Below are 22,935 nucleotides of genomic sequence, written 5' to 3' on the forward strand. Positions count from 1 at the left end.
TACCTTTTCGCCTTTGTCTGCACAAAGGGATGTTATCTTGTTACAAGGAGCATGGTCACATTTAGCGAATATTTATTTATTTATTTATAAAATGTGTTACCAGGAAGTAATACATTGAGAGTTACCTCTCGTTTTCAAGTATGTCCTGGGCACAGAGTTATGATGACAAATACATGGTTACAAATACATACTTACATTAAGTGAGCAAGGGTATGCATTATATACAAACTAACAAACCAAAAGATAGTACCAGCACTCTCTGTCTCACAGCTACAGATATAAGCGAATACCAGTGTAGGGAATATGAATAATTTAATGACACTAGTAATAAACTGAAAATATAGCAACAATTGCCAATACGCCAATGCAAGAATAAATATCACCATAGAGCAAAAATAAACCCCCTTTTATTTTGGTTTGGTTTGTTAGTACTTCTGAAGGGAATTAGGGTCCCTTCCTGTTCCGTGCACCCTGCAACCTTGCTGAGTCATTGTGTCAGAGTGCTGTCTATCACCCCCCCCTTTCTACCATTATATACAAGACATTGCATGCACAGTTAGAGATAATATCAATTGTAGGCGTATGTAACAGTTACAGACCAGATAAAAAAGAAATATGGTGAGATAGATGTTGGGTATTACCCAAAGAGACAGGGAAAGTATGTACTGTACAAAAGTCTGAAATTTAATGACTGAAACTTGGTAAGTAGGAATTTAGACCAGGGTAATGCAGTTGATGTGGTCTACTTAGATTTTGCAAAGGCTTTTGATACGGTTCCACACGAGGTTGGTGTACAAAATAAAGCAAATTGGACTCAGTAAAAATATAGGCACCTGAATTGAAAACTGGTTGAAGGATAGACAACAGAGGGTTGTCATAAATGGTACTTTTTCAGGTTGGGCTAAGCTCGTGAGTGGAGTACCTCAGGGATCGGTACTGGGACCCCTGCTTTTTAACTTGTTTATTAATGACCTTGAGGTTGGCATCGAGAGCAAAGTCCCGATCTTTGCTGATGATATCAAATTGTGTAAGGTAGTAGAATCAGAGCAGGATGTAATTTCTCTCCAGAAGGACTTGGAGAGACTGGAAACGTGGGCAGGTAAGTGGCAGATGAAGTTTAATACAGATAAATATTTAAAACCAGAGACAGAACATGAAACACAGACAGAGCTCAGTGCTACATCCAAAGACACAAATACACAGTACAGTGCCTAAATATATATATATATATATAAATATCTTTTGAATAAAATGGTCTTTTAGTTTAACTATTTGGCCAAAGTGTTGTAAGCCCTTGAGCCCCTCCAAGGCAGACCACCTCTCAAGGGTCCTAACACTAATATAAATTCTTAATAACCTGTACATTACCAGGAAGAATGATTTATAATAAATCTGTCAAAATTAGTTGCATAGTTCTAAGTCTGATTGAAGCTCTTATTAACCTGTATGTAGCGGTCATGTAAAATGCCTACAGTCATCTCTCCTGCTGGCAGTAAGGCCTGGTAAGTGTGGGCATGCCAGCAGTAATTATGGAGGTTTCCCCTCACACCCTGGTGGGGTGCTCTGTGTATGGCTGGGACTGGTCACATGCTCTGACTCCATGGTTAGTGATGTCAGAGATGTGTCAGCCTCAGAAGCTTACATAAGGCACAGCACTGTGTCTAAAAGTTAGTTGCTGTGGAGTTGTGTGTTGTTAGTTGTTCTGCTGAGAGGAGGAAGGAGTTTCAGCTCTTGTCAGAGCTGAGGAAGGAGTTGCTGGAAAGTTCTACCTGAGTTGCTGTCTAGTTCAAGTCCAGTTGAGGAAGAGTTCTGTCAGTTATGATATAGTAACTCCATGGGAGGCTGTGTCCAGGGACCTGGCACAGGACAGTGATTCCTGCGGGAATAGTGAATCCCTGATCTAGGTGACATACCTAACTAAAGGGAGCACTGGCGAGATGAGCGGCTGAAGATACTCCTTGTGGAGGGCAGCTGCCCTGCCGTGACAATAAAGATGGAGCTGATCAGAGAAACCCCTGTGTGTGAGAGTCCCATGATTATACAGGAGGTTGCACCACCGAGGAGTTCCTCGTCAGGATCATCCCCATGCGGACGCAGGGGCCCTGGTGAGGTGGAGGCGCTGCACTGGAACTAGGTGAGACTCAGCACACTACCTCAGCTGCCTGTCTGACGGGTCCTCCCCACACACCATCATGCGGGAGACTCAGGAGTCCTGTAGCCAGCAGGTGCACCATCAGGCATATCTACACTGTAATGGGGTCCGGTTAGACCACAGGGGCCAATGTGAGATTGGGTGGGTCAGGCCGGCCAGAAATACCGTTACATGTATAATAGCAGGAAAAGCACTCTGTATTAGATTTGTCACAATCAAACTGCACGCAAGTTCCCATGAGTATGGAAGGTGAGATTTTAACCATTTAAAAGTGGGGGGGGGGGGGGGGTGAGCTTCAAACTTGGGAAGGATATATATATATAGGCACTGTACTGTGTATTTGTGTCTTTGGATGTAGCGCTGAGCTCTGTCTGTGTTTCATGTTCTGTCTCTGGTTTTAAATACACATTGCCATGCTCAGTAGCACTCCTCTTCGACACTTAACGCATATATATATGTTGTGGTTATTTTGGGGGTTCAATATGAGCTTGTAGGGGTTCTGTGTGTTTTTGCAATTCTGTTCAGCTGTTCTTAGCTGACTTGGAAGGTGGCTCCTCCTTCCCAAGTTTGAAGCTCACCCCCCCCCCACTTTTAAATGGTTAAAAGCTCACTCCATCTCACCTTCCATACTCATGGGAACTTGCGTGCAGTTTGATTGTGACAAATCTAATACAGAGTGCTTTTCCTGCTATTATACAGGTTAATAAGAGCTTCAATCAGACTTAGAACTATGCAACTAATTTTGACAGATTTATTATAAATCATTCTTCCTGGTAATGTACAGGTTATTAAGAATTTATATTAGTGTTAGGACCCTTGAGAGGTGGTCTGCCTTGGAGGGGCTCAAGGGCTTACAACACTTTGGCCAAATAGTTAAACTAAAAGACCATTTTATTCAAAAGATATTGATATATATATATATATATATATTTAGGCACTGTATTGTGTATTTGTGTCTTTGGATGTAGCACTGAGCTCTGTCTGTGTTTCATGTTCTGTCTCTGGTTTTAAATATTTATCTGTATTAAACTTCATCTGCCACTTACCTGCCCACGTTTCCAGTCTCTCCAAGTCCTTCTGGAGAGAAATTACATCCTGCTCTGATTCTATTACCTTACACAATATAGATATCTTTTGAATAAAATGGTCTTGTCTCATGTCTCTTGTTTTTCTTTCTCCCTTTTCCTTTCCTTTTTCTTTCCTTTTTCATCTATTCTTTATGTTTTGCAAGGCTTAGTTAATTATTACTATCAGCTGTTTTGCATGACGGTGGGAGGTTTAAATATCTCTGACCTCCCCCACCTTGTTACTCCTTGAGAAAGCGCCGCAGTGGGCGTAGTGGGAGAGTAGTTAGCACTGTTTGTTTCTTTGTTTTTATGTAGTCCAATAAAGTTGCTTTTTACCCTCTTTTGCTGGTGAGCGCCTTACCTTTTTTTCTGGAGCGGAGGTTCTTTTGATCCATACCTTGGTCGCTATGTAACTATAAACTCTGCTAAAAGGGATTTTTCAAATACAGGCATACCCCGGTTTAAGGACACTCACTTTAAGTACAGTCGCGAGTAAGGACATATCTCCCAATAGGCAAACGGCAGCTCGCGCATGCGCCTGTCAGCACGTCCTGAACAGCAATACCGGCTCCCTACCTGTACCGAAGCTGTGCGCAAGGGGGGAGACTATAGAGCCCGTTACACATGCGTTATTTACATCAGTTATGCACGTATATGACGATTGCAGTACAGTACATGCATCGATAAGTGGGGGAAAGGTAGTGCTTCACTTTAAGTACATTTTCGCTTTACATACATGCTCCGGTCCCATTGTATACGTTAATGCGGGGTATGCCAGTACCAGCATTTTTTTCTGGTTTCACAAATTAGGCAATTAGCCTGGGAATTTTTAGAAACAAAGCACAACCATTAATATACTGAATATCATTCAATCCTTTAACTATAGGCATTAGCTGCCTTACATACATATACTGATCCTGAACGTGTATATCCTCAACAGCTCTCTGCCTATAGCTGCTGACCGCCAGATACTAAATGAGTGTTGTTCACTTTATTTATTAAAAATGTCCTTTTAATTTATACTATACTGATGCCGTATTTCTAAAAAGTATCTGTACACTTACACAACTTGCTGCCTGTAAATCGAGCTTTATTTCAATTTCCGTAGAGGTTCGTGATACACCACACTTAGGTTGCGCTTATAGTGCCAGCGACGCGACGGTGACGTCAGGCTGCGGTTGCTGGAAAAATCAAATTGAGACGACTTCCAGCGATCGCGACCAAGCCGTCGTGTCGAGCTTACTATAAGCGCACGCAACGGCGGCAATGCATTTGTTTTGACGCAACGTTGCTGCCGCCATCACTATAAGCGCAGCCTTAGGCTGGTAACTAGACATTAACTTGTCTTCCACTATTATTATTGGACTCTATCGAGTATATAGATCATTTAGTGTGGTTTTGATTTAAAGTGCTCTCCATCTTACGTGAGACTTTATGCAGTCTAGAGGTATACAGGAATCTGTACTTTCATGGGTACCATTGTGATACAATATACACCAAAGTACAAATCTATACTAAAGGGATTCTCACAGGAGTGCACCCACCCAAAAGGATTTCTTCTCTCTCTTTCCTCTATATGTGTTGGCTTTGTTTAGCTTCCAGGGAAGCTATTTTCCTTGGGTAACACCCTTTCAGTCTAGAGCGAGCGTTCATAATCTATTGTTTCTGATATGATTAAAGCACTAATATGATAGACCAGGAGTTCCTTAACTTTACATCTCATGGACATTTTCAATGTTAATAATTATTTGGATGATGTACATGTACCCTTAAATAATACATACAGTAATAAAAACATGTTATATATGTATCACAATTATTTAATTGTGAGATCTGCTACAAATAAATTTCAGGTCTTCAGGGACCATCACCAAAATCATTAGGGGGCACCGGAGATCTATGGGCCACAATTTTAAAACCCTGGGTGAAGAGAACATTTAGTTAATTGGTAAAGTAAATTCTTCAGTGTTTTGGATTTGTAATCTGCTTTCAGTAATTTGATTTACAGATTGAAAACATTTGTTCTGTCTTTTTTGTTTACTTCTGTTAGAGACCGGCCTGAATGAGGAACAGAACATGAGCTCTGATACATCCAGAAGCTGTCTGACTCCCCGCAGCCCAGAAGTGCCAAAAACCAACGATTCCTGCCACATTTTGGGCACGTACAAGGAACCAGTGCCACATGATGATGAATTTACAGACTTTGTACAGCACACAGCAGAGACGGACACTAAATATGGGTCCAGCAAAAGGTATGCAAGAGATTTAAGAAGAAGCCGTGGTGCTCAGCCTTTTCTCTGTTGTGAGTGTGGCAAAAGCTTTTCACAGCATTGGGACCTGCTCACACACCTTTGTGTTCCCACTAGACAGCAACCCTTTACATGTACAGATGGTGAGAGCAGTTTCTCACTGAAGAGGAAACTCCTTTCACACCAAAAGATTCAGACAGTGGAGAATCCATTTAATGGTACAGTGTGTGGGAAACGGTTAAGTACTAAAAGGAGCCTCCTTAATCACCAGAAGATTCATACAGGAGAGAAACCATTCCCATGTACAGTGTGTGGGAAAAGCTTTTCTCAGAAAAATATCCTCATTGACCATGAGCGGATTCATACAGAAGAGAAACCATTCCCATGTACAGAGTGTGGGAAAAGCTATTCTCGGAAGAATTACCTCTACACACACAAGAGGATTCATACAGGAGAGAAAGCATTCACATGTACAGAGTGTGGGAAACAATTTAGTATTAAAACCAACCTCCTCAGACACCAGACTACTCATACAGGGGAGAAAGCATTCACATGTACAGAGTGTAGAAAAAGCTTTTCTCGGAAAAAGACCCTCCTCGACCATGAGCGGATTCATACAGAGGAGAAACCATTCCCATGTACAGAGTGTGGGAAAACCTTTTCTCGGAAGAATTACCTCTACACACACAAGAGGATTCATACAGGAGAGAAAGCATTCCCATGCACAGAGTGTGGGAAACAATTCAGTATTAAAAGCAACCTCATCAGGCACCAGATGATTCATACAGGGGAGAAACCATTCGGATGTACAGAGTGTGGGAAACAATTCATTATTAAGAGCAGGCTCCTCACACATCAGAGGATTCATACAGGAGAGAAACCATTTACATGTTCAGAGTGTGGAAAACAATTCAGTATTAAGAACAACCTCCTCATACACCAGAGGACGCATACAAGGGAGAAACTATACCCATGTACAGAATGTGGGAAACAATTCAGTATTAAGAACTACCTCCTCAGACACCAGAGAATTCATACAGGGGAGAAACCATTCACATGTACAGAGTGTGGGAAACAATACAGTAATAAGAGCAGCCTCCTAGCACACCAAATGATTCATACAGGGGAGAAACCATTCACATGTACAGAGTGTGGGAAACAATTCAGTTTAAAGAGCAGCCTCCTCAAACACCAGAGGATTCATACAGGGGAGAAACCATTTCCATGCGCAGATTGTGGGAGAAGTTTTTCACAGGTAAACGCTCTCCTCCAACACAAGAAGATTCACACAGGGGAGAAACCTTTTGCTTGTTCAGAGTGTGGAAAACAATTCAGTATTAAGAACTACCTCCTCACACACCAGAGGATTCATACAGGAGAGAGACCATTCTCATGTGCAGAGTGTGGGAAAAGCTTTTCTCAAAAGAGCAATCTCCTCACACACCACAAGATTCATACAGTGGAGAAACCATTTCCGTGTACATAACATGGGGAAAGCTTTTCACAGATGATCAGCCTCCTTACACATTAGAGAATTCATACATCAGATAAAACATTTCTTTGTTCAGTGTCGGATTGGGCAAGATACCAGAAGCATAGTAGTACTGCAATAATAAAATTGGCCAGTAATGCAATACTTACCATTATTTATTATCATGGCATTCCTATCAGCAGCTGTAGAATGGGTCTGGATCTGGCAGAGAGGTGTGGGGACAGTTTGACAGAGGGAGGAGAGGAGTGGGGTGGGTCATGTAGAAAGCAGACTAGGTGCGGGTCTTGAAGCTCCAGGACTTTCACATGCTGAAGCTATAAGGAATTCTCCTGCTGGTAATCTCATCCTCTCTATTAACCACTTTCCCTCTGCCATGCCTCTTAACCATTTCTTTCCCTTTTACCATGACTCATCCACTTCCTCTTCTCCCTCACATTTCTCTCGGCTCTCTACTCATCCATGCCTCATAACCACTTCTCAGATTCATTGTAGTAAGGTACATAGCCCATGTGGGACATCGGTTAGGCATCCATAATCATTTGGACATTGAGCTGCTGGTAGTCCACATAGAACCTTGTGGTGCAGCGTGGTGTCAGGATGCACCAGATCTACCAGTGCAGCAAACAGACTCTGGGAGGGCGAGATAACCCCTAGGGTTAACATCTCCTCTACATCCCACTCCTCATAACCTCAGCCAAAACTCAATAGGCATTTTTGCAGAGGGGCTGCTGATCACAGGTGTAGACTGGATGATCAGCCAGGTGGGTCCAGCCCAGCTTATCTGAGAACAGGCCCCGGTACTCCTCTAACATTTAATTTGCCAACTCCCTTTAGTGAACAGTGAGCTGGGATGGGATCCCCATGTGCTTCACTGAGCCTCTCTGCCAGGCAGCCAGGAGCTTTTTTTGCTGAGTGGGCTTCAGAACTTTGATGAACTCTCTCGGGTACGGGCATTTCGGTCATACAAGCACATGTGCCTGGTCTGAGCCACCCTGAGGTTAGCCTGTCAACCCCATGAGATCAGCCAACCCCTCCCTGAGCTCCACCATGTACTATACCAGCGAGCTATCAGTCGTGGTGGTATCCTCCTCCGATCTTCTCATAATTTTACAATTATTATGATCAACATAGAATATCAAATTATCCGTGAGCACAGAGGGAGTTCAACTACTAATGATATCATTTATACATGACCTGTGTGTGAAATGAGTCTGGGGTGTACATAAAATCTATATCCATAACCAGTGGTCGACAAATCACCAAAAAATCTACTCGCCGAACAAAAAAATCTACTCGCCACCTAGTACCAAACGTGTGCTGCTTGGGCCAATAGGAGCTCGCCACGATGTTAAATCCACTCGCAGAGTGTGCAAATGTATAGGTTTGTCGAACACTGTCCATAACTACCCCTCTATTACATCTCCATATAAGATTCTTTCAATCCCAAATCTATGTACAGTATAAGAAATTACACCTCACATTTGTCCATATTGTATGGGCCTGATTCAAGCTTTGTTAGAGAATGACAGAGCAGAAAGCTACCCTGTGTCAGGATGAGCAGTGTTGGTGCAGATGGTGGCTTTGCCCTGGAAATTGCCCAGCGAGGACTGTTATATTCAAAGGGTTGCAGTAGTCCTAACCCTTACAGCACCCTTGGATATTGACATTCAAGCTACTTTCAAACACCTGGGACAAGCAGATGCTGCAATGCGGTTGAAATACATCAGCCCATTTCAGCAAAAGCCTGCGAGACATGCTGCAGAGCGCAAGCTGACCAAGAACACCAGCTGGAGCTTGCCAGGCTCCACAGCGATATCGCCGCAGAGAGTCCAGCCTTGCCAGACTGGTGTGACCTGAAGAAATAATTCCTGGGAGGACTCTGCATTTGAGGATAGCTGGTAACCTAGATAGCCTGTGGCAAAGGTTTATCTGGATTGGGGTGCTGGGCAGGGTTTGTGGGAAGTGGGGATATTTGATGATATTCTGGCTGTGTTGCTGGGAAATGAATTTAAGAAGATGATTACCCCGTAAGAGACTGTTGTGACCCATCAAGCTTAGGCACCCACCACACATTTCCAGTCACTGACACACATTGGGGACCCAGTGAAGGTGGCTGACGGGGGTTCATGGAAACCCCATATTAGGGCTCATCACCACTTAGATGTCTCAGACCAAAAGAGGATGACATATGGGGATTATACCAAAGTGAGGGGCAGAGAGGGCCTCCTATTACAGTCCTTCACCACAGACAAGATAGTGAAGGTTCTATTGCCCATAGCATGGCTCAACAAGACGTTGTGCGGTACGAATGAGGTGCATGAAGCACCTTTGGAATGAGTTGAGGTGGGTAGCGTAGCTTCGGCTTCACCCAAAGTAATAACTTTCAGGGGACACCTGCATCTGGTCATCAAGGAAGAGTTACTGCATACTGGACAACCACTATTTTATGGCTTACCATTAAAGAGTTTATTTTTGCCAGACCTGCTCTCCTTCATTTCTCTGCTGTGCGCTGCACACACACTGCATTTGGATTCTCCTGACCTGGATACAGCTGCACGCTTTGGAGAGAGCTACTGGGGGATTCGTGAGTACGTTTACCTGGGGCCAACCCAATGAGGAGGAGGAAGTGTCTTCGCACACGTACCCCCACCTTCAGGGTGTTTTAGAGCCCCCTTATAGGTTTAGTGCTTTGATTATTATTCATTATTCATTATCCAGTGTTTTGCTCTTCTGCCTTTAATATATGGATATAGGTCCAAGTACTTTTGAGCACCATTCTCCAATTACATGTACTGCTGCGACACATCTTATTCTAACATTTGCCCGTCTTGTCCCGCGGGTCTTTTCGGGCTGGCGCCGAACGTGGGCGCGCGCCAGCCCATCCTAGCTGCATCTTCCCCTCCCCCTTCCTTTCCCCTCGCGACCCCCTAGTTGTTCCGCCCCGCTCCACGCTCCAAAAAGTAAAATACCCCCTTACCTGCAGTCTCCTTCGGGGATGCCTGGCGTCTTCGGGATGCCTGGCGCACGTTACCGGCGCCCGGCTGACGCGCGGCACGCCGAAAAAAAAAAAAGATAGCCGCGTCTGCCCGCACATTGCGGTGGCGGCCAAGTTAGAATAAACTCTGCCGCCACTGTAGTGCCATAGCTAAACCCTTTATAGTGTCACAAACCCAGGGTGTCTGAAGCAAGAGAGGATCTTGGTGGTTTGTACAGCGAGGTGAGGAATGAAGGCAAATGGGATCACAGGCAGGTCAGGGCAGGCAGCAAAGAGGCATCATTGGGGTCACTAGCAGTTGTCACAGACAGGCAGCAAAGTAAGCAGAAACAGGACTGGGACACAGGTACAGGACTGGGATGCAAAGAAGGGCAATGCCAAACTAGGCAAGGACATTTAATTATGAACTACTAAATACAACCCAAACAAGATACAGGCAATTGCAGGCAAGGGTTGCTAGCAATACAAAACAATGGAAAAGGCTAAACAAAAACAGAAGACTTATAAAGACAGGGAATTGGACAGAAGACAGGTGCGGAGAGAATCCTAATACAGTGCAAGAGGAAACGGGGATCCCAGTCAAGGCAGGGGCAACAGCATTCTCGGTGGACATGCAAGGGACCTGAGACTAGGAGCAAGAACTATTAGATATGTTAGGGATGTCCCTGACATAACTCCTCCCTCTCAAGAGACATCCTCCGGATGGTCCTCCAGGCTTGGCAGGGTGTCCTCCATGGAAAGCTGACTTAACGTGGGCCAGTCAGGTACAGGTAGCAGACTTGAAATGGGACCATCTGCGATGGGTAGTGGACTTGAAATGGAACCATCTCGGACATGTAGCTGACTTGAAATGGAACCGACTCGGATGGGTACCAGACTTGAAAGCATGATAAGAAGACACAAATGATATCACAGGCAAAGACGCTTCTCAGACGATTGTATATTCATAGATACCAGTTCATGATGAGAATCTAAATATTTGGACATGCAGAGTGGCACCGAGGCTGGGGACCCAGGCACAGGCTGTATAAACCCATCGGCTGGCCAAAAGCTGGATGCAAATTTCTTTGTAGAAACACCAGAGCACGACCCCGGAGGCACATAGGGTTTGTCAAAACCATAAGGCAAAAGTTCCAGGGAAGCCACTCCAGGTCAGCACGCAGAAGTTCATAATGATGCTCTGCCACAGATGGAATCTGCCCAAAAGACAGCATTTGCAGTGACCTGAAGGGGTCTAATGGAAGGCTCAGATACAATCCTCTTAGCAAGTCTAGTCCAGTTACATATATCCATTTATCAGTGATAGGCTAAGAGACGAGATAGTTCTTTGCCATTGGATTGGCCGTCAGTAGAAGGGCAGTACCTTGGAGCAATTGAGTGTTAGGATGCATCCGCCCCGATGCCAGGTGATCTGTGAGCGGAAAACAAAACTTGAAATGGGAGTATTAGGATCAGAAATGGGAACATCAGGCTCTACAAAGGAATTAGTGAGGTGATTAGACTCTTTAACCCTGCAGAGGACTTCCCGCTCAAACTCATCTTCCACTTGTTTGACGGCGAATTCTCCTAGTCATCGTGCTGTTTCCTCTTCCCTGTTGCTGGAGTGACCATCTGCGTCTGTCTCCGCATCATTGATCATCAGCAGCTCAAACTTGGCAGAGCTCTCATCAACTAAGACTGCACCCCATGGCATCTCCTTTTGCAGTCGGCAGACTTGTAGTCCTGAGCCTCTCTTTCTCGATATATTTATTCAGACGAAACCACGGCTGGACTACCAGTAACTCCTTTCTCATCGTGCGATAGAAGATACATCTCTGTCTCATTCTAGTCAAAGACTGAATCTTTAAAGCAACAGCTTTCATAGCAAGGAATCTGTTTTGGATTATGTGTGCATGCTGGAATGGCTGGATTTGTGCTCCACTTCTCAGCCGTAACTTGGTTCTTCTTTTCAGCATTTGATGGAAAGCAGACTGTAGCAATGAGACATCATTGTAAATGCGCCAATGGGAACGCACAGCTTGCTTGGTTATGACGCAGGATCTGTATCCGGACTGAATCATACTAGCGGCTTTATCCATATTCTAGCATCTTTGTTGCTGAAACTTTCTAACATTTGACTGGACTGCAATCACACATTGCTTCAACTGTTAATACCTTCTCCTTTGTCATTGCATTCACCAAATTAACGGAAGAATGCAGGCTGCTTTTTTCCGGCGATAAAGCTGATGAGCTGTGCCAAGTTGGTTAAAGAGGCTCTGATTCTTAGCAGCAACAATGTATGAACTCCCAAGATTATTCGACATGTCCTCCAAGTGTCTCTCCAACTGATGTCTTTCCTTCTTCAAAAATACACTCTTGGTGATCGCTGTGGACAGACACTTCTGTAGCTCTGCCTTGGTTTCTTGTTCTTTATCCAATCGTCCCTATAGACCATCCATCTCATCCCTTGCAGATTTGAAGTGCATGAACTAAAGTATCTTTAGCACGGTTTAATGCTTCATCTTTCCTTTGCCCAACCTCCTCCTTTGCCGCCACTACTGTGACGATTCTGATTGTCGTTCTATTGTTGAAGCACATCTCTGCTGTTTTCTGATGTATGCATCCTAATGTTGCAGGTTCAGCTTCAATTTTTTTATGCAGCCTCCCCAGTAAGCGGAAGACCATTTTTCTTCTTTTTCTTCCTCTTTACCTTGGGAAGCTCTGAAGCATCCGCGGTACCGTGCTCACACTTATTGCTCAAAACATCTATATGTTTCCTGTGCCCATCACACGTAGAATCAGAAATGGGTATCTCGGCCTCTGCACCTGAGTCATTGAGAGACAAACGTGTCTTTAAAGTGGGAGCCATAGAATCAGAAATAGGGAAACCAAACACCCCCGGAAAACCAGTGAAAAGTGAATGTGTCTTTAAAGCAGGAACCATGGGCTACGCTTATCGTGACGGCGACGTCAGGCTGCAGTCGCTGGAAAAATCAAATTGAGATGACTTCCAGCGATCGCGACCAAGCTGTCGTGTCGTTCCTACTATATAAGCGCACGCGACAGTGGCAATGCTTTTGTTTTGGTGCGACACGGCGTCGCTGTCGCCGGCACTATAAGCGCAGCCTTAGTCGGCAGTAGAGCTACTGCACCGACACACTTTATTCGAGCAAATACCCGGTATGTACCTGGCAGATACCTGGAATGCGCCGCTCCTCACCTCTGACAAGCCCCGTTGCGTTTGCCTTCCCAGCCTGGGTTCATGCCTGGCTGACGGGCGGCTGATCTGTTAAATGATAATGATTAGGATTTAATAGGCTGCAATGCTTCGCGTGTCTACCAGATGGCATAAATTCATGAATTGTAATGCAGTATATATATATACTGTGCAGTATTGCAGCCAGCGGGAATAAAATGCTTCAATCCCTGCCTGGAAAATACCTCAATGCACTCGGGCAGAAAACAGTCACAAACCTCAATACACCCGGGTATACCCGAATTCGTGGGACTAGCCGAGCTCGAATAAAGTGTGTCGCCAGTGTATCAAGTACAGCAGGGAAGTCAGGAAAAAGGGAAACTAGCTTTCAAAGATTAGGCTTTAGAATCAGTAATAAGGATAAAACACATTGCAGGGGAATCACAAAATGAAGAAAAAACCATGGGAAGTGCTCGTCTTTGAAATGGGAAACTCAGAGTCATCAATGGTCGCACCAGCCACTGCAAAGTAATCAGGAAAATATATGTTTGTCTCTGAAGTGGAGTCCTAGAACCAGCAGTGATTACACCAAATACTGCAGCGGAGTCAGGGAAAAGCAAGCTTGTTTTTGAAGTGGAAGTATAAAAATCCGCAGTGGTTATACCAGGTACAGCAGAGAAATCGGGGAACGTCAAGCTTGTTTCTGAAGAGGGAGTATTGGAACCATCAAGGGTTTTAGACAAAAAAAAAAGAGTGCTGTACTTCTCCTTAAAATGGGTGCTGTGGAAGGTTTGCTTCTTTGGACTGGAAAGACCATTTTAGCTTTGGTTCCCCACAAAAAGGAAAGGGCCTTTCTTGGGGACAAAATCAGAAAATCTTTAAATGCCCCACTAGCCTCGGACTCCCATTGACCCAGGAGGCCAGCCCAGGGGTCTCGTCTTGAGGGGGGAGATCTGACTGTAGGGGAAGCCTTGCACAGTGCGTTAAGGGTTAAACCTGCTTGCCCCTAAACGTCAAGATGAAGACCTATGTGACCTATGGCCATCTTAGGACAGTTGTGATTTGATCTGACCCAAGTACATTCAAAGGAAGAACCATGAAAATTCCTGAGGCGGCCTGGATACACAGACTAAAGGTGAGAGAGTACTCTCCATTATCTTACAGATTTATAAAATATATACAAATAAGGTTGATCAAAAGAAGGATCAACCAAAAAGAATCCCTATTGTGATGCACTCATGAAATAACATGTACCGGATATATTAATCCAGGGGTGTAAATATCCCCTCATAGGGCCATCCTATTGGATCAACAGAACATAATAAAATAAACTTTATTGCATCAAAGAAAACATCTTATGTATGTGAGGTATATGTACAGTGAAAGTGAAACAAAAAGGTGTTTAACTTTCTTTCACTGTACACATTCATTTTGGTTGAGCGGCAAGTATTTTGTTGTAAGATTTATCAAATGTAAGATAATTAAAATATGATGTACCTCATGAGGTAAAGAAATTATGGATTTGTGACAGGCAAAGTCACGTTTATGAAATTATACCACATATGGCAGGTTCGTCCATGTTGCATGTTCGATTCATATTTCACCCTCATGAAAATGATCCCTATCAAGATAGAGGTCCACATGTGTACTTTAATCATACAAATCCAATGACGTGGATAGCATTTTCTAAGCCGAGGCATTTCAAATGACCAAATAATTCTTTCCCAGCCATAAATATCACAAGAGATTTGAGAGAGTGAAGACACACCCACCAAAGGGCTGTGGCCGAGAACATTTCTTTTAGCATAAAAATCCTGCATTTGAGATATCAAAACTAGAATTCAACAGAAGAGGGTTATTATGCAAAATAAAACAGAAATTCTCAGATGCCAACTTCATGAGCTCTTTGAAGGAATTTAGTATGTGGTAACGTATCTAGGATTTCGATACCTTGTATACACTCTACCTTGTTTTTATACCTTGTAATTTTATCAAACTGCATTTATCTATTGTATGTGCTTGTAACGTTCTTTTTCTGTAACCAAGAACTGTACTATTTTTGGATATTAAATACAAAATATAATAAGTACTGTCTTTGGGCTCTAATTGAACTGAGAATCTTTTGTACAGATTAACCCCATTTTCAGACACATTTTGCTGCATTGGATTTTTGTGTTAATTACGTCTTTTTCTATGTGACTGGGGACCAAGAACTCCTGACGATAAGACCTTATATTATTCTTGGTGATGGAAGCGTAATTATGATGTTTTTTGTGGAGTTAATGCAAATTTTCAGGATTCTGCAGGGTAAGTGTGTCATGTTTTAACCCCCGTCACACACACAACTCCTGTGCACACAGGTGTGGAATTCAGCGTTAAATAACATTTTTACTTTTTTAATTGAATCCTGCTTTTGGTACTTTTCAGAGAACTGACCATAAATCTGAGCATACGTTTAAAGGATCCTGAAATTCCACATTTTCCTCGGATAACCAGCCAATTGCATACTGTGCTTCCTCACACTTACAATTCTCATGTTTTATTATTATTTAATAAATAATTTAAAAAATAAAGGCTCTTTAGCCTATTTTAATTTTGCCTTTTCAGCTATAACATGCACCATGGTAACACATGGACAAAATATTTTCACAGTTCACTTTATCACCTTTTTATATCATAACTGCAATCTTGACAGAAACAGGGATGAAAACTGTTTAACCACTGAAGTGGGGTCAACTACACATGGACATGTGCTAAACATCCTAATGCATTTCTTAATAACTTTCATGTTGTATTCTTAGGAGTGATCAGATCCCTTGAATACAAATACCACATAGGAGTTAATCACAACTCAGTACCTTATGTCCACTATCACTTTATTAATACTCACAACCAAGCTCTTGTATGTCTACTCACTGGAGGTGTCTGTCTGTCCCTAGATAACCGCTTAGCTCGGTCTGCTATCCCACAATTCCTTGCTATAGGGGTTCCATCTGTCCCCCAAAACCCATAAAGTCTTACTTCACTTCCATGTCTCCAGACTCATGTATTCTTTTTAGCTTCGGCTGTCATGTCGATGAGGATCGCCATTGAAAGAAGGACGATTCTGACACACAGATCTTCCTTGGAGTAACTTCCCTTTCAATAAACTCGGTGTGCTAATACAAGTGTAGTATGACTTGGTACTGTACGGAAGATGTTTCATTAGACTTTTTACTGTATGGATACAGATTAAACAATTCTTACAGCCGGTCACAAACAGAAAACATCAAATGTCAAAGGATCATACTGCTGCAGATCCAGGAATGTGGTATATATATGACTCAATGCAGCAAATGTGAACAAGGATACTACAATGGTGAAACCAGTCAAACCCTTCAAAGGATACTACATTGGTCCTACATGCTCTCCACATTCCTCGCTATTCCTTTCATTCATTTCTCTGTTTATTTACTATTTCCTCTGCCAATCCTTCTCTCCTTCATGTGCCTTAGATTGTTATCTTGGATTTTATGTGTGTTAATCTCATGACATCTTTTGTAAATTGGCATTGTTTGACCTGAGCAAAAGCGTTTAACTCTCGAAAGTGTGTCCTAAAATATAAATTTGTTCAAAATAAAAAGTACCCGCCGGCAACAACAAAAAAAGATCCCTCCTTACAATAAAGGCAGTGAAAACTGGCAATGCTGAGTATCAGCAGAGAGAACGAGAGAGGAGGGTGGGGGGAGAGATCATCACAGGGAGAGAAAAAGATCAGCGATTGAGAGAATGATCAGCACAGAGAGGGGGGAAGGAGAGAGATAAGCAAAGAGAGAGGTTTGCATTGAGAGAGATCAGCAGAGAGAGAAAGAGGGGATTGTATGTTCTTGTAATACTTTTTCTGTAATCTAAACACTGTATTTTTATATATATATATATATATATATATATATATATATATATATATGTAACCATGCTGTAAAATGGCTACAGTCATCTCTCCTGCTGACAGTAAGGCCTGGTAAGTTATGGGCATGCCAGCAGTAATTATGGAGGTTTGCCCTCACACCCTGGTGAGGTGCCCTATGTATGGATGGGAGTGGTCACATGCTCTGAATCCATGATTAGTGATGTCAGAGTTGTGCCAGCCCCCAGAGGATACATAAGGCAAAGCACTGCTCAAAAGTTAGTTCTTCAGTGTGTGTTCAGAGATCATCAGAGGAGTGTTGGAAGTTGTTGCTAAGCTGTTGGAAGATTATGTAAGAGACTATGAGACAAGGAGCAAGTCTGAGTGCAGGCTTGGGAGGAGACAGCTTATAAGACTGTGACCAGGGACCTGGCACAGGGACTATCTCCCTAAGGGGAGATAGGGAATCCACCAATTTGGGGAAGGACACCTTTCAAAGGGAAGTGCGATGAACATGAGAGGCTAAGTACACCCACTGTGAGGGGCAGCTGGCCCGCCGCAAGTCAATAAAGATGATCCTGTTAAACCATACCCTCGTGTGTAAGTGTGGAGTGATTACACAGAGGAGTGCACCACAGAGGAGTTCCTCACCAGGACCATCCACAAGCGGACGCGGGGATCCTGATGAGGTGGAGGCGCTGCACTGGATATAGGTAGGACTCAAGCACACTACCTCAGCTGCCTGTCTGGGTTGGCGATCCCCACACAACATCATGCGGGAGACTCAGGAGTCCTGTTGCCAACAGGTGGACCACCAGACACTACACTGTAATGGGGACTGGTTAGACCACAGGGGCCAATGTGAGATTGGGTGGGTCAGGCTAGGCCAGAAAATCCGTTACATATATACTGTACAGTCCTGTGAAAAAGAAAGTACACCCTCTTTGAATTCTATGGTTTTACATATCAGGACATAATAACAATCACCTGTTCCTTAGCAGGTCTTAAAATTAGGTAAATACAACCTCAGATGAACAACAACACATTACAGGCATACCCCGGTTTAAGGACACTCACTTTAAGTACACTCGCAAGTAAGGACATTGCGCCCAATAGGCAAATGGCAGCTCGCGCATGCGCCTGTCAGCACGTCCTGAACAGCAATACCGGCTCCCTACCTGTACCGAAGCTGTGCGCAAGCGGGGAGACTATAGAGCCTGTTACAGATGCATTATTTAAATCAGTTATGCACGTATATGATGACTGCAGTACAGTACATGCATCGATGAGTGGGAAACAGTTGTGCTTCACTTTAAGTACATTTTCGCTTTACATACATGCTTCGGTCCCATTGCGTCCGTTAATGCGGGGTATGCCTGTACACCGTGTCATGATTTATTTAACAAAAATAAAGCCAAAATGGAGAAGCCATGTGTGTTATTATGTTCTGATATGTAAAACCATAGAATTCAAAGAGGGTGTACTGTCTTTTTCACACAACTGTATTTGCAAAATTTAATAAGTGATGCTTTGGGCTCTGAATGAACTGATTACACGCGCTTTGCTTAACTGTTTTAACCTAGGGACCACGTGGTGTATAATCTTTGGTAATATTCTATTCTGACACCTTCATATACCAGTTATGGAGTACACACATCTTACTCCAATAGACACGGTACCGGAACTATCGTGCATGTATCTGAATTGTACTATCTATTATTAACCTATATATTTTTGGTGAAATCTATCCATTCAGTGCCTGCAAACAAATATACATCTATTCTACAGAACTGAGCACAATACTGAAATTGTTAGTAAAACACTTACAATTCTTGTTATTATCTGGTTACTTGCTGAAAACAGTTTTAAAACACATATCTTGTATACTGTACAGTATCTCTAGCATATTTTCCAGAAGGAGACATTGCTTCTCTGATATAAGCTGGTCCACCGCCCATGATATTTTTCGATTCTAGTTTTTTACAATGTTCCAAAGGAGTGCAAATATGGAAGGAAAAAAAACAAACAAACAGCATGTGCATCGTGTTTCTTTGTCAAGGTTTTGTTGTCTTCTCTTGCTTACCTCCGATCTGGTCATCTGTGGACTTGGGTTAAAAAAAGTGGTTGCTGGTCATCTGATGGAATCGTGTCTTTCTGTAGCGGCTTTTGGAGTTGGGACATTTCTGACTCCTAAACTATGTTGCAGATACCATGAGGCTAAGGCCCCGCTGCACGCGCCCGCACGGCCGCCTTGCTTGCCGGCGGCGCGTGCAATTCACTGCACCACGATCTGCAGTGAATTTTTTCCCGGCGCGGGGGGCGCGCCCAAAATGGGTGGGGGGGCACGGCCATGATGTTAGGGGGCGAGACCGCCCCACAGCGCAACACTGCAGTCGCCCCTCGGCACCCTCCGCCCCTCAGCACCTTCAGCCCTATGGCACCCTCGGCCCCCTCAGCCCCATGGCACCCTCGGCCCCCTCAGCCCCATGGCACCCACGGCCCCCTCCGCCCCTCGGCACCCTCACACACACAGGCACCCTCACACACACAGTCACCCTCACACACACACACACAGGCACTCACACACACTCACAGGCTCACAGGCACTCACACACACACACACACAAATATACACGGGGGGTGAATCGGAGGGGGATCAGAGCAGGAGGAGAATTGGAAGGGGGATCGGAGCAGAGGGGGGAAATCGGAGCAGGGGGGTGAATGGAACGGGGGGGATCGGAGCAGGGGGGGAATCAGAGGGGTGAAATCAGAACGGGAGGGTGAATGGAATGGGGGGATCGGAGCAGGGGGGGGGGGGAAATCGAATTGGCCACTTGGCGCGGCACTCGCCTAAATCACAAGCTCCTTGTAGCTCCGGCTGGCTGACGCGTCACACCATGCAGTCAGCCACGCCGGAAGGAGCCAGCGGGGACTTCAAGAACAGAGGCAAGCAGCTGGTGGTCCGCAGCCATGCGCGCCGCTGGCCGCAGTGGGACCAAAGCCTGACCCTGTAAAGCTTGTATACACACAGGAGAGGAAAACAATATATATGTATAGGCATTTGCCTGCTTACATAGCTGTGTGTTCCCCCTTATTTTGCTGTGGTGTGTCAGGTGCCTATTACATAAGGTTACGCACAGGCTATATGACAGATTCCACTTCATGTAAAATTGTCTGCATTTGCCTGCTTACATAGCTGTGTGTACCCTTCACTTTTGTTTTTAAATTAGGATAGAGTTGTGAGGGAGTTGGGAAGTAACATACTCCCCCTCTGTGGAGGCTATGGGAATGGCAGTGTAGAAGGGTTATAATACCCCGAAACGTTGACCCCCACATCTTTCTACACAGATATCCTTCCCCATCAGGGACTGTTTCTACCCCACCCCTACATTATCAGTGATATCACCCCCCTTCACTCACCACTTCTCCTACCTTTCAGGTTCTATACCTGCATTTCATTTACCACCTGTTTTGTAGCATGTTTTTTTCTCTGTGAAAACATAATATTATCTCTAAGCTTTATTAGTTCTCTTGTTTTTTTGGAGTACTGGGAACACCTGGTGTGTTCTATAGTTTACTTAGAAGAGATCAGGGGTCTATGAATTGTTCCCGCGCACCCACAACATACTTATATCTGTATCATAGATTTACGTACGGTAGTGCTGTCTATACAACATACTTTTTGTAAGAGTAATACGATAGTTGCTGTGATATATTAAGTAACTAAGGTTTGAACAAGAGTAAAAAGATAGTTGCAGTGATATGTCAGGTAACTAAGGTTTAAATAGGAGTAATAAGTTAGTCGCAGTGATATTTCAGGTAACTAATGTCAGGAATACAGTAATACGATAGTTGCATGGATATGCCAGGTAATTAAGGTCTGGATAGTGTCCTAGTTTATGTAAGGCTAACAGGGTAGAGGTTAGCTCAGGAAAAGTTAGTAATAGAACAACTGTGTAAGGGGAATTGTGTGGTGACTAATGAAACAGTCACCTAATCCGGTGCTCAGAGTATTAGACCAGATGTTGGTAAGGCTGAATCATCCCCAAATATGAATGATCAGTCTCTATAATGTCCGTGTAAGACTGAGAGCCACCCCAGATAACCATGTCCAAAACGAAGGACATAGCGCTTCGGCATGAAATGCATTGGAGGATCCACCAGGACTCTACTGTCATGTCAATTTTTCAATAAACAATAAAGGGATACAAACCAAAGACCATTGCCAGAATGATTACATCTGCACTAAAAGCCCCACGAGAACACCTACTACAATACAGACAGAGAGAACCTACCACACGCATACCACTAGTGGCCACATACAACCCTAGAGGAATACAAAAAATAATCTAAGATCTGCAACCCATGCTGGAAGAGGATGTGGAAAATAGCTGAAGCGCTCAAATGCAGGTATATCTCAAAATGATAATAAGCCAGACCACTGTACCAGGGTACTAACAATTGATATAGTACCTATTGTGTCATATAATGGGTACTATCCTCCTGAAGACAGGTGGTGTGTGGTGCAACCCACTCACCATATGTCTCATTGGCAGGTTCCCCTGAAAAATATGCAAATACTCACATCCTGGTAGGGCAGGCAGGCAGGCTGTGCAGCTACTCAATGCAATACAGGGAAAAGGGAGACCAAAAAGCGCACCAGCACAAACGGAGCAGGAAGAAACCAGAACAAAAAAATGATTAAAAGGGCACTTTAATGTGGCAAAAGACCCATCCAATGCATTTCGAACGTCGCAGCGTTCTTTTTCCTTGAAAAAGAACGCTGCGACGTTCGAAATGCATTGGATGGGTCTTTTGCCACATTAAAGTGCCCTTTTAATCATTTTTTTGTTCTGGTTTCTTCCTGCTCCGTTTGTGCTGGTGCGCTTTTTGGTCTCCCTTTTCCCTCGAAGAGGATGTGACATTAAAAGAAATCTTTCCCAAACCTCCATTCTTGTTTCCGGTAACCACCAAACCCCAAACAGAAATTAGTCAACACAAAACTTCACAAAGAACTTAAAGACACTGATAATGGCTCAAAACCGTGCAGCAACACACGTTGCAAACTCTGCAAACATATATGCCAAGATCCCACAGCCAATGGAACACTCAATGTTAAAGGATCATACAGCTGCACATTCAGGAATGTAGTGTATATGATTCAGTGCAACAAATGTGACCAAGGATGCTACATTGGGGAAACCAGCTAAAAACTACAAGGAAGAATGAATATGCAGACACTCTATACTACACTTGAAGAAGGAAGATACTGCTCACCAGTGCGACATCATTTCTCACAACCAGTTCATTCCATCAAGAAAAGTAAGGGGTGCAATGTGTTTGCATCCCAACAGAAAATTCACTTATATGCACACTACTCAGGTATAAAATGTAACTTTTAATATTTAATACTTAAAACATATTACCAAAAAGAATGGTATACTAAACATTAAAAATAGATTAAATGTGTGGCCTGGAGTTTGAACGAGCTGGTCACAGGTTTGCCTAGCTCCACGAATACACCGAGCTAAACCAACAAAAAAGCCCTCTAAGATCAGGGGAAAAAACCCTAAAAGACTGCCCAAAGCTCCCAGCACAGGAAACCAGGTCCTTGGACCTGACTAACAAGCTAAAAAGTGCTGTCGGAGCGCTCTTGGTGCACAGCTTCCCCTCACCAGGAAATCCAAGATGGCTGCCGGGATCGTGCGGCGCATCTAAAGTGGAGCCCCTTAAAAGTGACCGTGTCCACAATTAAAAGGTAGGGGCAGTTGCTGCCACTGGGGCAAGTTGATTCCGGTGCAGGAAAGAGGGAAACACCAGCAGCCCCTCTCCCACGACCGCCACGCATCCCCGCTCTCCCGCCAAAACGGAGTCACAAGATGGCGCCGTCCGACATGTGAGGCGCCGAGCCTGACTCAG

General features: G+C 43.9%; 2 protein-coding genes across 3 annotated transcripts in view; both read left to right on the top strand.

Annotated features, from left to right (window-relative positions):
• LOC142488004 (uncharacterized) overlaps positions 1-15,199 on the top strand; it is an 84,625-nt gene extending 69,426 nt beyond the window's left edge. Inside the window, exon 5 of the mRNA XM_075588308.1 lies at positions 5,270-15,199. Coding sequence (XP_075444423.1) covers positions 5,270-6,954 — 1,685 coding nt within the window. The 3' untranslated portion in view covers positions 6,955-15,199. The remainder of the gene's footprint in view (positions 1-5,269) is intronic.
• LOC142488002 (uncharacterized) overlaps positions 1-22,935 on the top strand; it is a 376,604-nt gene that overhangs the window by 69,457 nt on the left and 284,212 nt on the right. The gene's annotated exons all lie outside the window — the stretch shown is intronic.

Source organism: Ascaphus truei, chromosome 2, assembly GCF_040206685.1.
Source record: "Ascaphus truei isolate aAscTru1 chromosome 2, aAscTru1.hap1, whole genome shotgun sequence".
NCBI classification, from domain to species: Eukaryota; Metazoa; Chordata; class Amphibia; order Anura; family Ascaphidae; genus Ascaphus; species Ascaphus truei.